Source organism: Gossypium arboreum, chromosome 11 (assembly GCF_025698485.1).
Source record: "Gossypium arboreum isolate Shixiya-1 chromosome 11, ASM2569848v2, whole genome shotgun sequence".
NCBI lineage: Eukaryota > Viridiplantae > Streptophyta > Magnoliopsida > Malvales > Malvaceae > Gossypium > Gossypium arboreum.
The window spans coordinates 118,439,868-118,458,052 of NC_069080.1; the positions used below are offsets into that span (position 1 = coordinate 118,439,868).

Consider the following 18,185-nt stretch of genomic DNA (forward strand, 5'->3'; position numbering starts at 1 on the left):
TGTTACACCAACAAATTTAATAAAATAATTTTAACGATATTAACAATTTGATTTAAATTTTAGATTCGAAAAATAAAAAGAGTAAATTCCTAAAAATAAAAGTAAAGGGACTAAATTCTAAATATATAAAGAGTACAAAGACTTGAAACATGTTTTAACCAAATATATAGCTGTACTATTATTTAAGCTCGGAGTGAGTTGGCGCACCAACTCAATTAGGGAAATTACAAAAAAAACTTTTTTTGTATTTAAAATAAATTTTTTTATGTTTATTTGTAAAATGTTGGATTCTTAGTTGGAATCCTAACAATATAAAAAATATTTTGTACTTATTTTTTTAAAAAAATTAGAATTTCAAAAAAATCCATATTAATCTAACAACCTATTTCTTAACCATCTTTATCTTTTATTTATTTTGAATATATTTTTACTTTCACTCACCGCCAATTCTAGTTGAATAAAAAGCTTATTATTATTATTTCCAGAAAATTTTAACGTGAAATTGTTAATTGGGCCTGTAAATTTTGTTGATAAAGCCCGGAAAAATCCAACCAAAATTTGGGCGGGCTCTACTTTAATTCGGGCAAACAGATTCTCTTTTCAACAATCCCACAGGGTTATTGCACGTGCGAGAACAGTCTCATTCCTCAACAGATCTCTCACTCGAACAACAAGATCTACAAAGCTCACTTTCTTCATTTTTTTCTGCGACCGAGCTCTTCGATTTCGATCAATTAATTTGTATATTTCTATCATCGTTAAAATTTGAGTGGTTAGCAATTCATTCATATTCAAGAATTAGAAAGAGAAAGAGAGAAAAAGAGACAGAGAGCGCTCTGAGGAGATGGCTTTCATGGCTGTTCTTGAATCCGATCTCCGCGCTCTCTCCGCCGAAGCACGACGCCGCCACCCCGCCGTCAAGGACGCTGCTGAACACGCCATATTAAAGGTCATAATTCACATTTATATGCAGCTGTTTAGTAGAATTGCTTGTATATGTTAGTTTATTTTGTCACATTTTCAAGTCTGATGTTTTAAGCTTGAAATGATTATTTATTGCGTCTTTTGTTTGCTTAGAAGAAGCGAAAAAAGGTTAGAAGACAAAAGCAATGAAAACTTACTAGTTATTACAATATTACAATTTCGGTTTAATTTGATTCCGTGGAGCTTTTTGTTTTGTTTCGAAACATGAAATTCGACTCTAAGTTCCCATAAGTTTTGTTATGCAAGATTTTGATTAGATTCTAGATTCTTTATCATCTTTTTGAAAGTAAAATTAAGCTAAGTTCAGACGTTGAATGAAGGGTTTTCTTTTGGATATAATGCTGTTAGCGGCACTTTGACTTTGGAAATTGATATTACCCTGTAGTTAACAAATCCTATGAAGCACTCTGTAAATTCTATGCATAACGTGGAAATAGTAGAATTAGAGGAGATGTTGTTTTGCTACACTGATTTGTCTGACTGTAGCTGGTAGCAGCTGAGTTTGAAACTTATCTGTTTTGCAGCTTCGGACATTGTCAAGTCCCAGTGAAATTTCTCTTAATGAGGATATAGTGCGGATTTTTTTGATGGCATGTGAGGTTAAAACTGTCAAGCTTAGTGTTATTGGCCTTTCATGTCTACAAAAGCTCATATCTCATGATGCGGTTGCCCCATCAGTTCTCAATGAGATACTTCCTACATTAAAAGATGTAAGTTTATGCTTGTTTTTGTTTTGTGCTATTTTTTCAACATAAACTTAGTTATGGATGGTTAATTTGTTCCACTGAAATCTTGCATTCGTGTTGCTCTTCTTGCAGCATGCTGAAATGTCAGATGAGAGTGTTCAATTAAAGACTCTACAGACTATATTAATAATATTTCAGTCACGGTTGCATCCTGAAAGTGAGGTGAACAGTGGTTACACGCATGTTTTCATTGTCTGACTGGTTTATGCTATGTGTTCTGGTTAAACTGAAGTCAGCAAATGGTCAGACTGAATTTCGTTAACCAAATTTCCTTAACTGAAGAATAAGCAAGCTTTTTAGTATTTTGCCAATAACTTGATGCATTTGTATTGAATTACTAATTCTTGTATAGGATTTATGCGCATAATCTTAAGGTATGTTGGTAGTGAGAACATATTGAGCATACTTCCCATGGGTTTCTATTGGGAATTTATCGAGTATACTTCCCATAGGTATCTATTGGCTAGCCTGAGTAGGAATCCGTTTATTGCAGTTGGAAACACCAGATAGACTACATAAATATGAATTTAGAAAATAAATGTTTTGCATGTAAACTGTAATTACACATTGGAATCATTGAAAGCTGTGAGGCTTCAAAAATGGCTGCATTAATTAATTAGTAAGTTCAGTTTTCTTAACGTTCTGTTTTGTCTACTGCATAATTATCAGGAGAATATGGCTAAAGCTCTTGGCATTTGTCTTCAACTTCTTGAAAACAATCGATCTTCTGACAGTGTTCGGAAGTAAGTTGTTCTATAGGTCAAGAGGTTTCCATTAGCAACCTTCCCCTCATAGGCTTCTGTATTTTGCAGCGATGCTTCCCTCATTTTTTACTAACTTTCCCTTTTCATCTAAAATCCTTTTATTTTCAGCACTGCTGCTGCTACCTTCAGGCAGGCGGTAGCTTTGGTTTTTGAACATGTTGTCCTTGTCGAGTCCCTTCCAGCTGAAAAGTTTGGTTCTGGAAGTTACATATCTCGAACAAGCTCAGTTACTGGTGATGTTAATCGCAGTATGAATAATTCAGAGTATGTTGTTTTTGTGGATTTCATGCTTTACCAAAACCATTTTGTTATCTTCTCCCATATTTATATTTGTCCTGCAATTGTTAATATCTGGTATCCTTTGTGTGTGTGCATATGTCAATTAGTACCATTTTGTTTGTATCTATGCTCATCCAACTAGATATTGTTTCATTCTTTTTTTTTTATGTAGTTTCTTTTTAATGCCTAAGGTTTACTCTTGTTCATGTCAATATCTGAACTAACCAATGCATTGATAGGTTGGACAACAACTTTGCTTCTAGAAAGTCATCATTGGTGAGGGAGACCGCAACTAGTTCTGGGAAGCTAGGGCTTCGTTTGCTTGAAGACCTGACAGCTCTTGCTGCAGGTGGATCTGTATGTGTTAATTTTAAAATGTTAGATTGTGTTTTTTTTTTAATAGCCAGATTGCTTCTCTAGAATTGATTACTGGTGGGTTTTAGGAATTTTTTACTCTATTAATGATTCCTTGAACTGACTGCATTTCATCGATAACAATGACAAATTAGAACAGAGCTTCTTATATGGATTGCTTTTTGGTTCTGCCTTGCAGGCTTGTTGGTTGCATGTTAGCTCTCTTCAACGGACATTTGCACTTGATATACTTGAGTGAGATATCTGCCTCTGCCTCTACATATTTATGTGCTTTAACTTGTAGTCTCTTCAGGACATTTGCGCTTAATGCTTTTGTTTTGCAGGTTCATCCTATCCAATTACGTGGCAATGTTCAAGATTTTGGTTCCTTATGAACAGGTAATAACGGAATTTTCTGACTGAAAATATTCTTCTTATTTTGTCTAAACATGCTAGTAAGACTTTAATAGTTGTAAAGTTTGTGTGGTACTTTAACAGGTCTTGCAGCACCAAATTTGTTCACTTTTAATGACTTCACTCCGAACCAACTATGAGGTAGCTTCTTTGGTCTCTTGTGACAAAATCCATCTCTTGCTTACTAGAGCTTTTCCCCTTTTAAGGGCTTTCTTGAATTTATTTGGGCATTCTTCAGTTTTATTTTTGTGAATGTGCATTCAGCTTGAAGGAGAAGTTGGAGAGCCATATTTCCGTCGCTTGGTCTTACGATCTGTTGCTCATATTATCAAGCTTTACAGTTCATCTCTTATTACGGAATGTGAGGTATGCTGTATTTATGGTTTTTTACATTCTTGAAATTATATGCTGATGTAGTAGATAAAATAGAGGTAAAAAGTAAAACTTGTCAACAATTTAGAAAGTGCTGGGGAACAGGCTCTGGTTCTAGAGTTTAGATAGGTGGGAAATGCTAAGTAGAGTCTAATGATTCAATGTGGATGAGAAAGTTAATTTTGGCATTTCTTCAGAGCTGAGGATTAAGTAACTGGGTAGTGGAAGTTAGGGCAACTAGTAAAAAGGCTCCATAACTAAGTTAATGTACTAATAGTATCATACCCTTTAGTATTAAATTTTTGTAAATTTCATTTTGGTTTAATACCTTCTGTTTATGATAAAATTAAGACCCTTTTTTCAACATTATTATTCCCTCAGTTTCACCTCTGTGTATTGGCGCTCCTAATTCTGCTAGTTCTTGTGGTATGCAGGTTTTCCTTAGCATGCTGATCAAATTAACTTTTCTTGATCTGCCATTATGGCATCGAATTCTCGTTCTCGAGATCCTAAGAGTAAAATCAACAACCTAGATGTGCCATATTTTCCTTTTATGATTTATTTACAAATTGTTTAAAATTTGAAATTTGTCTAAACTTATATATGGGATTTGTCAGGGCTTTTGTGTGGAAGCACGGACATTACGCATCCTTTTCCAAAACTTTGATATGTAAGCTTGGTACCATCCACCTTTTTTCTCTCTGGTTGCATACATGTTTCTTAACTCTGCGAAGTGCTGATGTTATTTCCTCTTCTTTTATTTATTTATTTGCGCTTTGAACGTAATCTACTCTTCGTGGACTGTAATTTCGTGTCATTGGTAACTCAGTCCTTATCTGCCACCACCAATCCTCAGGATGGTAGATGTATCTTTTATGAAGTTAGGTCAAATTTGTGGCATTCCTTTGCCCGGTCCATGTCTCAAGAGGCCAATGCTGTAGTTGTGCCATTAACCAAAATTTGATGTGAATTTGAAGAAAACATCATTCTTAATGTCCAATTTTATAATTTTTCTCAGATCAGTGCATATGTTGGTTTGATTAAATTCAAATTTCAATTAGTCATTTGTTACTCAATTTCAGATATCAAAGTTTGTTCTTGTTTCTTCCCTCCTCCCCTTCTTCACTAGTTGGTTAATTTTTGGAAAACAAGAGTAATCTTATGAATTTTCTCTTTCAGGCATCCAAAGAACACAAATGTTGTGGAGGGTATGGTTAAAGCTCTTGCTCGAGTTGTTTCAAGTGTACAGGTGAAATATTGTTCATTAAGGTTCAATCATGTCAGTTTTTCTTAGTTTCCTGTTCACAAGGATTTGATTGTCTCTAGGTGTATTTATTTGAAAATCTGTAGTTTGTCTTTGTTTCACTGTTTGATTTTCGTGAGGTTGAATAAATTTTAGCTTACTGTGAGATTAAAATTTCGACATTTTCCTTCACTTCAACCCTGCCATATTTCTTTCTCAATTTTTGTTCTCTATCATCTGTTGGCTCTGCCGTGACATTAACTTATGATAACTGGACTATTTTCTTGTTCACTGTGAGTTTTTACATTTAGACACTTTCAACTTGGGGAGTTTATTTTAATACAGATGAGATACCTGAGGACACATTAAACCCTTCTCTAACATCATTTTCTATCTGTTAGTTTCTTGAGACTAGTGAAGAGAGCCTGGCAGCAGTTGCGGGGATGTTCAGTAGCAAAGCTAAAGGTGATATGCTTTCTTTCTTGTTTTAAATTTTGGACTTGTAGTTCATCTTGTCCAATGTGCTTTGCTGTCTTTGGCTATGTTTATCCTTAGTATCTGCAGATAAAATGAGAAATTGAAGATGTTCTTTATTTCATAATTTGTTTCACCATGGCAATTCCTATTCTTCTTTTAAAGACTTGTATTTTTGTTTCATTTGATCCAGCAACTTTGGAATTAAGAAAAAAAAATGCGTTGCCACTGTTTTCCAAAGATGACATGGTTTCTTTTATACATTTGCAATTAATTGGAATTAAAACTGCTAGAATGTAGAAGATTGAAAATATGAAATGTGTCCATCTTCCTGTCTGGAAGAAGGAAAGGAAATAATTTCATAGAACTGAGTATTACAGCGATTGCAAATGTGGTAGTGGCTTTTTTGTTTTATTTTGCATAAGTAGCAACAGATTGTTATTACTAGAACTGAAATTCTTCAGCAGTGCCACTCTGTAGTGTTCTTAACTGCTACATTTAGTTACTTATCTGTATACATCTGTAAAAAGAATGATCCTGTTGAAAAATCTGTAAATGAGTTTCACTGGTGGCCAATCTTTGAAATACAATAGAAATTTCCTAGGTCATATTGGTTTCATCGCACACAGCTCATAGCTCAATATATATGCAGATAGTTAGTTTTTAGACTTTAGAGATGTCCTTCTCTTAGTTAAATGGATTGATGCATCAGATGCATCCCCTCCATTAACAGTACAGGTATGTAGACTTACAACTATTCCGTAGTTTCTTGCTTAATAACTTTATTTCTGTGATGTTGGTTTGTGATTGGCAGGAATTGAGTGGAGTCTTGACAATGATGCATCAAATGCTGCAGTCCTGGTTGCTAGCGAGGCACATGCTATTTCTTTGGCAATTGAAGGTTTGCTGGGTGTTGTCTTTACTGTAGCTTCACTGACTGATGAAGCTGTGGATGCTGGGGAGGTAAGTGGGAATGTGTCCTGTCTTATATAATGTTGTATGCTTTTCGTTTTTTACCAAATTTTCTATTCTCTTGATACAAGCAGCTTGAATCTCCTAGATGTGATTATGTACCTTCAGCAAAATGCACGGGAAAAACTGCAGTTCTCTGTATTTCAATGGTTGATTCATTGTGGTTGACTATTCTTGATGCTCTGTCCCTTATTTTAGCAAGGTTGGGTGAATTTTTTTTCTCTGATTTTGTGTTTCTGTTTCTCTCAAGCAAAACCAGTTGTGTATGCATTCTAATTCTAGTTCAATTTGAAGGTCTCAAGGAGAGGCTATTGTGTTGGAAATATTAAAGGGGTATCAGGCATTTACTCAGGTAACCCTGTATTGCATAATAAATTATAAATTGTCTGCTAATTTTCACTGCTATTTCTATCAATTCAACTAAGCCTTAATACCTATGGGTTGGATAATTTGTGTTTTAGTTCTTTCAAAAGCAACTTATCGTTGTTTCCACTTGTAGTAACTGCCTAACCATTAATATTTGTTCACTGCAGTAGAGGCCTAAATTTTCTAATGGACTCTATTTAATTAGATATGGATGTTCCAATGCAAGATGATCGTTTCTGCTGACCCTTTTTGAATATTCTGCAGGCATGTGGAGTACTTCATGCCATAGAGCCTTTAAATTCTTTCTTAGCATCACTTTGCAAATTTACCATCAATTTCCCAAACGAAGTGGAAAGAAGAAGGTATAGCTTAATGATTACAGTGGTTTCTGATTTCTGAAAAGGTTGTTTCCCTTTTTCTCCTAGGGAGGTTTGGGGTCTAGTGTAGAGGTTACTGTGGTTTCAAAAGTAATACTCTGTCTCCATCCTCCCTGAATCCCCCTTTATAAGGTGTTCTTAATCAGTTTTTTTGACAAAATAGTGTTATTAATTTTTTCCTTCGTTTCTTGCAACAAAAACACCGGAAAGAATATCAATAAGAGAAATCTATTTATTCTCATTGTTGCTTAAGAGTGACCCCATTTGCTTTTAAGGTTTTTTGAAATCATAGGCACTGCTATCAAGGTGACTAGTAAAAAGCCGTGGAATGAAACAGACCCAATATGGGGATTTAGCAAAATCTGGAAGATTGAGCTACTAGTCTAGCAAATGGCACAATGCCTTTGGAAATTGTTTGAAGCATAAATATAAAAAGCAGGACTGTCAGCATTAAAATATAGAAAATCAGGTAGCTTGAAGTGAAAGATGTAACCAATAACTTCACTAGAAGAGACCCATTGATTCCTTGTAAAAGAGAAGCTACAAGCAAAGTTCCTCATGAGTCCATCAATAAGTCACGATAAAGCTTCTGAATACAATTGTGATGGTGTCGGGCTTTTATAAATCTAATGTACATTGTTTGGTATTTTCTCTTTAAACATTTTATGCAATTGTTTAGCACACTTAATTGTTCTTTTTAAAGGTGATACATGCATAATTTGTTGTAGAAATATTTGTAGTGTATCCTCTTAAAGGTTGTACTAGCATTCTAACAATGCTTAAAATTGAGATTTCAGTGGCGTATTACTCTCTCCTGCATCAAAGCGTTCTGATATAAATTTTGACCAGAGAGATAACATTGTCCTTACACCAAAGAACGTGCAGGTATCATGAATGGTTTCGTGAGTATGGTATATTCACTTAATTTTCCAGATCATATAACAGATTAAACACTCTTGAACTAGATAATGTTCTAATTGCACTCATGACCCAGGCTTTGAGGACTCTCTTCAACATTGCTCATAGACTACATAATGTGTTGGGCCCCTCTTGGGTTTTGGTATGTTGGTCTGGTTTTTATATCTTTCTGAACACGGTGAGATTTAAAAATTATAATTGTTCATGATATATATAAATGTAGGTGTTGGAAACTTTGTCTGCGCTGGACAGAGCAATCCATTCGCCACATGCCGCCACACAGGTAATTTGGGAAACATTTTTAGGTGTAATTTTTTCAGCAGCATCCCGTATCCATCTTGTTGTCATTCAATAAAATAAAGTTAGTAGTTTCAACAGCATTATACTGGAATAAGCAATAGTTTCCCTATTGCTGATGCCTTGTTTTCCCTTGAGACAACTCAATTACGTCTTGGTGTTCTGAAAATGATTTTTTAAGTTGTTAACCCATTCCTTGAGTTCTGGCGTTTGAACAGAGTTTATATCAATACACCAATACACTCATTAAACTGTAAAAATCTCTTATCTTTTGTAACTACAGGAAATTTCTACATCTGTGCCAAGAGTTACAAGAGCATTATCTGGTCAATACAGTGATTTCAGTATTCTCTCCTCTTTAAATTCTCAGGTATTAGAAACTAGTACTTTTTGGTATGGTATAATAGCTGATAAAGGCTTGGGGAACTCTAATGGAAAATTTTGACCTTGACTGTTCCTTTTGTCCATATTCTCTTATGTAGTCAATGGCCAAACTTTGAGGATTTTCAAAAATCCATTGTAAAAAGTGGATGGTGTTCCAGAATATTTGGAACTACCTGTTTTATGTTTTTCTTCCATTTTTTTTCCTTCTAGTTTCCACTACCCTTTCTATCTTGTAAATAAGTAATAATAAGGTGCAGTATCTAACCTTATGTTTTTTCTTGAAAGCTGTTCGAGAGCTCAGCACTTATGCACATATCTGCTGTTAAGTCACTTCTTTCTGCACTTTGTCAATTGTCACATCAATGCATGCTTGACACTTCAAGTGGTTTTGGACCATCAACAAGTCAGAAAATTGGGAGTATCAGTTTTTCAGTTGAAAGAATGATATCCATCCTTGTCAACAATCTTCACCGTAAGTAGTATGGTTTTGCTGATGTTTCTTGAAGTTTCATAATCATAATAGATGACATTAACATAGGTTCATGCCTCACATCAATATTCACAAATCTTCCCATGTTTGAATTTTTGCAGATTTATCTGCTCTTCATGCTTATGTTTGTTATTAACTTATTATAAAGAGCGTAACTGCCAAAACCTTCAGCAATATGAAGAAAAATTTGGCTTAAATTTTTATCGATTTTTTCCTGGTACAGGTGTTTTACCATTGTGGGATCAAGTTGTTGGGCACTTTCTTGAGGTGATCATAACTTATACTTCTCATTCAATGAGTAATGCTAGCATTATTTAGAGTTTAGATCTTTCATGACAAAAAGAAATGCTGCAGCTTGCTGACAATTCTAATCAGCATTTGAGAAACATGGCACTTGATGCGTTGGATCAATCAATTTGTGCTGTTTTAGGTTCTGAAAATGAAGATCATGCATTGTCCAGATCTGATGACAATTCTCAGGATGTGAGAATTTCTGCTTTTTTATGACTGGATTAACTATATGATTTGAGGACATATATGTGTGTGTATGTATATTCATGCCGCTTATAGTTACTCTTCTCTGTGTGTGTGTAGTTAGAAAGTAATGAAACAGAACTAAGGCTGCTTGAATCTGCTGTCATATCTCCTCTGAGGGTCCTATATTCGTCTTCTCAAAGCATTGATGTCCGTGCTGGGTCATTGAAAATTCTTCTGCATGTCTTGGAGGTATATGCTACAGCAGGGAAACTGATTGAAGCTTAAGTTAATTACTATGCTCATTTTGTTTTTAATTACAAATGCTTTCCCAGAGGTGCGGAGAAAAATTGCGATACTGTTGGCCTGATATACTTGAATTGTTGAGGTTTGCCTTCTTCTCTGCTGTTTACTTCCACTTTATTTTTTGTCATTTGGGGGGTTGTTAGGCATTCTGAGATTTCTGATAATTTACTTCATCTTATCTGGTTCTGTTTTATCAGTCATCTCTGCTTTTTCTCTCATTTAGGTCAGTTGCAGATGCATCTGAAAAGGATCTTGTCACTCTGGGTTTCCAGGTTTGTGAATCTTTGCCTGAGAAATGTTGGTGAAATTCATATTAATCTTCTGAAATCGTCTTTCCTTTGTTACACAAGCACATACATGCTGATATTATGGTTAGTTCTATAAAGTAAGTTCGACCTAACTTTTTCTTTTACTATATAGAGCCTGCGTGTGATTATGAATGATGGACTTTCATCCATACCTCCAGACTATCTCAATGTGTAAGATCCCGGGTGATTAAATTTTTAATTGTTTTATTGTTTTATTTTTACAAGTTTATTTTGACCATTGAAAGAAGGACACGTGCAATACTAGAGGGTAACAAAATATGCATCTGAAAATTGCAGATGTATTGATGTTACTGGAGCATATGGTGCTCAAAAAACCGAGTTGAATATAAGCTTGACTGCAATTGGGCTATTATGGACTACAACGGACTTTATTGTGAAGGGATTGTCACATGAGTCTGCAGAAGAGAAGGAAACAGGTAAAGTGCCATTATATTTTTATCTCATCATTGTTTGAGTGCATGTTCTTGTGAGTGGTATTAATTTACAATCAGGAAACAACTACAGAAATTATGGAGGTTATTTCTGTTTCAAATAAAATGGATGGTCAAAATGGGGAAGAGCAGACAGACAATATATCTGTTGACATTAACAGCCATTCTCCCTCAGCCAATATGGTGGACCGAGATAAGTTGATAGTCTCTGTTTTCTCATTGCTTCAAAAACTTGGAGCTGATGAAAGGCCAGAGGTATGATTAGCTTTCCTGTTATAATGGTGTCTATGTTTTATTTCTGTTTCTGCAATTCTCATTCTACAAATCAACTGGTGCTAGGTGCTAAAGAATTTCCTAAAATCCTAGCAACCAGGAAATGAACAGATGAAAGAAAATATTGAGATTGGGTAATATATATATCTGTGTTGCTCATGGTGAGATATGTTTGATGGTCCACATTAGATATGTGGCTGTTGGAAAGTCTTTTCTTGGAGAGGAGACCTTGCATAAAAATGCTAATATTTTTAGTTAAATGTAAATGCATAGTACCTGTGCTTTGAAGCTGGTAGTTTCTTAACAGGTTCAGTTTATCTGTAAGATGTTGGTTTTCCAAAGATGTGTATCTCATTCAAGAATTGACTAGCTTCGTATGCTTAACTTGAAGTTTGATGTATTCAAGTAACAGGCTTTAGTGATGCTAGTTAACAATGGAGGCTTGACAAGATCTGTTAGACAAGAAAATTTATTCTCCTCGACATTTTTAATTCTTGTTATAGTTAACCTTCTCGTTACCTTCTATCTTCATATTCAAACCTTTTGAAATTCTCCTGTTGGGCTTTATTTGGACTCAAGCTGTGATTTGATTGCCATTGGATATTTAAATCCTTTAATTATGTTAAATTTAACATATAATGTAGGTTAGAAATTCAGCTATCAGGACACTCTTTCAAATTCTTGGAGGTCATGGGCAAAAACTTTCAGAAAGCATGTGGGAGGACTGTCTCTGGAATTATGTTTTCCCAACATTAGATCGTGTTTCCCATATGGTAGGGTAATCAGCTGTCAAGGACACAAAAAGACTTTTACGTAACTTTGTAAATAGGCTTCAAGGATTTTGCTTGCAGGCAGCAACTTCATCAAAGGATGAATGGCAAGGGAAAGAACTTGGAATTCGAGGAGGAAAAGCAGTTCACATGCTTATTCATCATAGGTAATAAAATAATTCTGGTTGCATGTATCTATACATATGTAATCAGTTTACATTCTTTTATCATAATTGTAGACAGTCATTTCTCTTGCTATATGACTTTCTGATCCTTAAAAAAATAAATGTAGTCGGAACACAGCTCAGAAACAATGGGATGAAACACTTGTACTAGTCTTCGGTGGAATAGCACGATTGTTGCGTTCTTTCTTTCCTTTCCTCAGAAGCTTAAACAATTTCTGGTCGGGTATGACCATAATTTGGTTCCTTTGATGAATCTATAGTTTCATCTTTCCAGCACACCCCCGGCCCTTTATTTTTCCTTGCTGCTAAGATTTCCCAGAAAATTCACTTTTTTTTGCAGGGTGGGAATCTTTGCTTCTCTTTGTAAAAAATAGCATTTTCAATGGTAGTAAAGAGGTTTCTCTTGCAGCAATAAATTGTTTACAGACAACCGTGCTTGGTCATTGCAGCAAGGTGCTTCTAAAACTTTATCATCTGTAGTGGAAATTCATGCTTTGAAGTTAGCTAATTTCATTCAACCTCTTCAAAACCCTGTTAAAATACTCACTTATGCCATAAAGTAAATACTTTCTTTTTAGGGGAACTTTCCAACACCTTATCTTGTCTCAGTACTAGATGTCTATGAGGTTTTTCTTCAAAAATCACCAAACTACAATGGTAGTACAACTATCAAGGTGAAGCAGGAGGTTTTGCTCGGTCTTGGTAATCTTCTATTTTTATCTTAGTTGAATTTATTTGCAAAAAGAAAGTAAAATGCATGCACAATTATACGAATCATTCACCTCTTAAGTTAACAAATTGATTTACAAGACAGATAATTGTTACATTATTTCCAACTCCAAAATGAAGAACCGTGTTTTGGATATGCTTATGTATTTTATAATTTCTTCAAACTTGATAGGAGAACTGTATGTGCAAGCACAAAGGATGTTTGATGATCAAATGTACAAACGGTTGCTTGCAATCATTGGTTTGGCAATCAAGCAGACTGTGACAAAAAGTGACAACTGTGAAGCTGAGCCTGTAAGTGTTTTTATGAACAAAGCTTATTTTATAGTTCAATATCCCTTTTGGTTCTTGAAAATAAGATAGGAGTTTGAAATGTCAAAATCAACTACTAGATGTAGCAAAGATCAACAATTATGTGCACTTACTGGGTTTGATACCAGCTAAATCTTCCCTTTCCTCATCTTAACCTTGATATTTTATGGGCTGGCCTGGGTTCATTGTTTGAAGAAGTTATTTAAGTAATCCTTTGTTCTTGTTGTAAACTTCCAATATTTCCATGCATTTTTGGCAAATTATGGATTCTTTTTTCTATGAGGACTGGCTGTGGCTTTGAATTGACCATAGCAGTTACTGTGTTAGTTGTAGCCTTAGAGCCTAATTGGTAGTGCCACCCCATTATACAAATGGGTCGAAGGGAGGTAGCCCACTAAATCACCGAGTATTTATGAGACAAATAATCCCAAACCCAAAAGCTGCTTTGAATATTTTGTAGCATTCATTTGCATGCATTTATGCTGCACTTTTTCAGGGACATGTTCCTCATTTGTTACGAACTGTGCTGGAAGTCTTGCCAATTTTACACCCAGCTGAGCACCTTTCTTCAATGTGGCTCATTCTTCTACGAGAACTCTTACAATATCTTCCAGGCCAAGATTCTCCTCCACAGGGTGAGGAAGAGGAGGCAGGAGAAGTTAGCACTAGTGATCATATTCCAGGTACAGATAAGGCTTCACTGCAGTTGATCAGAAATCTTTGACTATACCTTGATAAACGAGAAGCTCAGATTTTATGTATTATTTATGCAGATGTTAATGTGAAAATGAAGTGTGAGACGCCCAATGATACTGCCTCTGCCTCTGTGCAGAAGGCTGAACTTCCATCTCCGACTTCCAGTTCTGCTCAAGAAGCAACAGTTAATATCCCCAGTTATTTGTTGGCAGAAAAACTTATTCCCGTTCTGGTAGATCTCATTCTACAAGCTCCAGCAGTTGAAAAGTATATCATTTTTCCGGAAGTTATACATAGCCTAGGGAGGTATATGATACTGCATTTACTGATGCGTAATATTTTCTACTGTGACTATTTTTACAGTCTATTTTCTAGGTTTTAATATCTGCAAGTGGTAGGTAATCGATATTTGTGTCCGTTTAATTGATAGAATCTGATTTTGGTATCTGCCCAACGAACTAATATACTCCTTTATATCTGTTTCTTGGGTTTGTTATAGGGACTGAAGTAATTATTTTTTAATTGCTTCTATAATTGTTAATTTTGTTAGGTCAATGACAACAAGAAGAGACAATCCCGATGATTCACTTTGGAGATTAGCTGTTAAGGGCTTTAATCGTATGCTTGTTGGTGATATCAGCGAAACAACTGTGGACAGTGGACCAGATTCAAAATTTAGTAAGCCTGCAAGGTTGCGTATATGGAAAAAAGTTGCTGATGTCTATGAAATATTTCTTGTGGGTTATTGTGGGCGTGCTCTTCCTTCCAATTCCCTCTCACCTGCCACACTCAAGGATGATGAGTCCCTTGAGATGACCATTGTAGACATTCTGGGTGAGCATATTCTTAAGTCCCCAATTGATGCCCCTATTGAGGTAAGTAATCCCCTTATAAAGCATCGTTAGCTCAAGTTCTAGTTTTTTTATTTTGCTTTTTACCACCTAAAATCGGTTCTACTTTTTGATTAAAGATAGCTGACTCTGATGTGTTAGTTCAAAGTCCTAATTCTTTTGTTTATGTTAACAGATTCTGCAACGACTTGTTTCTACCTTGGACCGCTGTGCATCTCGTACATGCTCTTTACCTGTTGAGACTGTGGAACTTATGCCTCTCCATTGTAGTAGGTTTTCCTTGAAATGCTTACAGACATTATTTTCCCTGAGCAGGTAATAAAAGACAATTTAGTAGTATATTTTGTCCCATGTCCTATGGTAACTTTCATATGTTATAACTGATATTATAAAGCCTGATCACAGTTGCATTAGCAAAATGGTGCACATTGTAGACTTAACCTATAGAAAGTCTAGTTGTATTAAAATGTTTTCTTGTCAAGCTAGAAAAATGTCCATATGTAGCATTCCAATAACCTTTTGCATTTCCTTTTAGTAACAAGAATTTGGGTAGACTTGATTTTCTCCTAGTTTTTTGATGTATTTAGAGGATCCTTGTAAGTTCATATTTACATACCATGTCTGGATATATGTTGGACATGGTATTTCAAAAACTTGAAGAGTCATAGAAGCATAGAATTCATCTTGTTTCTATTCTTGCTGTGAGCATCTCCTTACCTGTGGAATGGATTATATAGCCTTTGATGTCTGCTTTATTTCAATCTTTTGATCTTGTGACAACATTCTCACAGCTTTAGTGATGAAGAGGGTAATTGGAGTTTGACGAGATCTGAGGTCAGCAAACTAGTGATCATGGTACTCATGATGAGATGTGAATGCATCTTAAATAGATTTTTAGCTGATGAAAAGGATGTTGGTAAGTATAGTTTCTTTTTGCAATCAAATTCTTAAAATGTTAACTTCTTTTGCTTAGGTTCACTTACTGACCCAATTTATGAAACCCTGAATTTTGATCTGCCTACAGGTGATCGTCCTCTACCAAGAGTAAGGCTTGAAGAAGTAATCTTTGTCCTTCAGGAACTAGCTCGTCTCGTGATTCATTCTGACACTGCATCAGTTCTTCCTCTGAATCCCCATTTAAGAAGTACCCTAGCAGAGGGAAGTTCTGGCAAGCAACCACATCTGCTTGTTCTTTTTCCCTCCCTCTCCGAACTAGTTGTATCGAGGTGAGAGCAATAAGTAGATCTATACTAAAATTAGACATTGTTTACGATTACATCGTTTTTATTTTAATGGGATTCACTTCTCCATTTAACAATTTCTTTATCCGTAATTCTGACTAAACCGAACTATAATGCATTTGGATGGGCAGGGAAGGTAGAGTAAGAGAGCTGGTAAAAGATTTGCTCAAACTCATTGCAAACGAACTGACTTTAGAGAAAGTTAGCACAGGCTGTTGATACACAAAACGTTTTGCACTTTTTTCTTTTTTTTTTGGGATAAAAATTGTACTACCGAGTCATATTCTTTTACATGCTTGTTAATTTGAGAGGTTGGAATAGGTTAATCCTCTGATTTTCTATTATTATCATTGTTATTTTGGTATAATAGTTTGTTTGTATATTATAGGACAAAGGCCAGGTTTTGTTGTATTCAAAGTAGTGTGAGCTGAGGATATTCATTTTTTTTGCGTAATGAGTATGTCACATGCAAAATTATTGACTTTTTATTTATTTTGGTTGAAAAAGTGCATTAAAATTTTAGCTATTGAAGTTCGTACAAACTATTATTTGAGTTCAAAAATGGGTGTCCGAAAGAAGAGAAGGTAAAATTCCAATCCTAGCACCACAAAAAAAGTAGTATTGGTACATTTTGTGAAGTCTCAATGAAAAAGAGAATAATTGTTGCATTCTTATTGAAGGATTTCCTGTTTTAAGTACATAAATAAATAACCAACTAAAACTAGTAACCCCAAGAAGTACTTCCATACATCAGGGAGACTTATTCAAAACACCAAATGGATACTACCCAAGACACATTAATACACCCCTTCACCCGGCATCGGGTAAATGCTTGCTTAAGAGGTGGTTTGGTTAATGTACAGCAAGTTGATTTGCAACATGAACGTGATTAACAAAGCCTTAGCTGAGTTTGAACATGATTTCGAGCAAAGGATAGATCAATATCAAGGTGATTCATTTCACATCCTGAAAATCAGGTTGGTAGAATTGAGTATTAGGTTATGGGCTCGAGAAAAAAATTGGGTTTAATATCATAATAATTAAAATAGGATAAAATAATCAACTAAATAATAATGGTAATAATAAAAATTAAAATAATTATTGGGTCTAAAATTAGGTGGTGAAAATTAGGATTAAGTGGTGAAAATTAGGATTTGAAAAAAATGGAAAAATTGAGAGTTTTTAAAAGGAAAAGTTTCCTTTTAAAAAAAGAAAAATTGTACATCTTCCTTAAAAACCTTCACGTCCCTTTCCTCCCGTTTAGCTACTCATTCAAAATTTTTTTTCGAATTCAAATATTATATTTTCTCTCAAAATTAACTCATACTTGGTGATTTCCTAGCTATCCAAACACCTCAACACCTTTGAATTTTAAAGAAAAATCATTAAATACTCATCAAATTCGTTATTGTTCTTCTCACATTCAATTTCAAATTGGCTCCACAACTTGTTGTTTTCTTCAAATTGAGGTAATGCCTTTACTTATTATGATTAGATTAAGGTTTTTGTTTTTCTAATTCGGAATTTAACCGAGTGTCTTAAGAATTTTAAAATTTAAAGCTTTTTAATCAAATTTCGATTCAAAATGGTGAAATCCAAAATAATGAGTATACTTAATGTTTTTATTTATTTCTAATATATTTTAACTAAATAGAAGGTATTTGAACTAAATTTGATAGATTGGTATCCAATTTTAATGAATTTTAAATTTCCCCCCTTTGTATGTTCATACAACTTGATTTTTCGAAAATTTTAAATTCGGGAAGTTAGGTAAAATTAAAGGTTTATATTAGTAATAATATGTTAAATAGGATGTTTAGAAACTTAATTAAGGTTTAGGAATAAAAATCGAGTGAGGAAACCTCAAATTACGACAAAATGAGTTGATTTTCGTTTTAAGAAAAGTGAGCTTAGAGTGGTGATTTTGTTGCTATTTTTTTTTAGTTTAAGGTTGTTAATAATTAATGTGAATGCAGAGTGCCGGACTCGTTGCGAGCTTCTACGATAAAGGCAAAAGGGAAATAAAAGCTCGTTTGAGATTGTTGCGCACAAGGCATCGACTGGGTGAGTGATTGGAGTTGCGGCTCTTAGGCATGATTCCTAAGGTTGAATAGGAGCTTAGGTTGGTCTAAACACCTAATATAAGCCTCGAGA

At 34.8% G+C, this 18,185-nt stretch overlaps 1 protein-coding gene across 4 annotated transcripts; it reads left to right on the plus strand.

The window, feature by feature from the left end:
- The first annotated feature begins 570 nt into the window (after positions 1-570).
- LOC108473634 (uncharacterized) lies at positions 571-16,537 on the plus strand. Of its 4 annotated transcripts, XM_053021205.1 has the most exons (44): positions 571-949; positions 1,509-1,694; positions 1,803-1,892; positions 2,400-2,473; positions 2,603-2,758; positions 3,013-3,130; positions 3,327-3,382; positions 3,472-3,526; positions 3,626-3,682; positions 3,806-3,907; positions 4,348-4,428; positions 4,531-4,583; positions 5,093-5,162; positions 5,558-5,621; positions 6,445-6,593; positions 6,677-6,804; positions 6,897-6,954; positions 7,233-7,330; positions 8,143-8,230; positions 8,340-8,405; positions 8,487-8,546; positions 8,844-8,930; positions 9,230-9,416; positions 9,658-9,701; positions 9,789-9,917; positions 10,029-10,160; positions 10,244-10,296; positions 10,438-10,486; positions 10,635-10,693; positions 10,820-10,959; positions 11,048-11,229; positions 11,892-12,020; positions 12,099-12,184; positions 12,310-12,425; positions 12,543-12,655; positions 12,781-12,904; positions 13,104-13,225; positions 13,740-13,926; positions 14,017-14,245; positions 14,490-14,814; positions 14,966-15,105; positions 15,582-15,706; positions 15,815-16,016; positions 16,163-16,537. In XM_053021205.1, the coding sequence occupies exons 1-44, from the start codon at positions 845-847 to the stop codon at positions 16,248-16,250; spliced, it is 4,962 nt and encodes a 1,653-aa protein (XP_052877165.1). In that variant the 5' UTR covers positions 571-844; the 3' UTR covers positions 16,251-16,537. The 4 variants fall into 4 exon arrangements, with proteins under 4 accessions (XP_052877165.1, XP_052877167.1, XP_052877166.1 ...); XM_053021207.1 differs by lacking the exons at positions 571-949; positions 1,509-1,694; positions 2,400-2,473; positions 2,603-2,758 and having other exon boundaries at positions 3,013-3,122; XM_053021206.1 differs by lacking the exons at positions 571-949; positions 1,509-1,694; positions 2,400-2,473; positions 2,603-2,758 and having other exon boundaries at positions 3,327-3,526.
- The last annotated feature ends 1,648 nt before the right edge of the window (positions 16,538-18,185 follow it).

What these genes read in the sequence shown, in the direction of transcription:
- LOC108473634 (XM_053021205.1), top strand. Translation starts at nt 845, where the DNA reads ATGGCTTTCATGGCTGTTCTTGAATCCGATCTCCGCGCTCTCTCCGCC. An exon ending in CACTCCGAACCAACTATGAG is followed by an intron (nt 3,683 to 3,805) that starts GTAGCTTCTTTG and finishes ATGTGCATTCAG; the next exon opens with CTTGAAGGAGAAGTTGGAGA. An exon ending in AACGAAGTGGAAAGAAGAAG is followed by an intron (nt 7,331 to 8,142) that starts GTATAGCTTAAT and finishes TTGAGATTTCAG; the next exon opens with TGGCGTATTACTCTCTCCTG.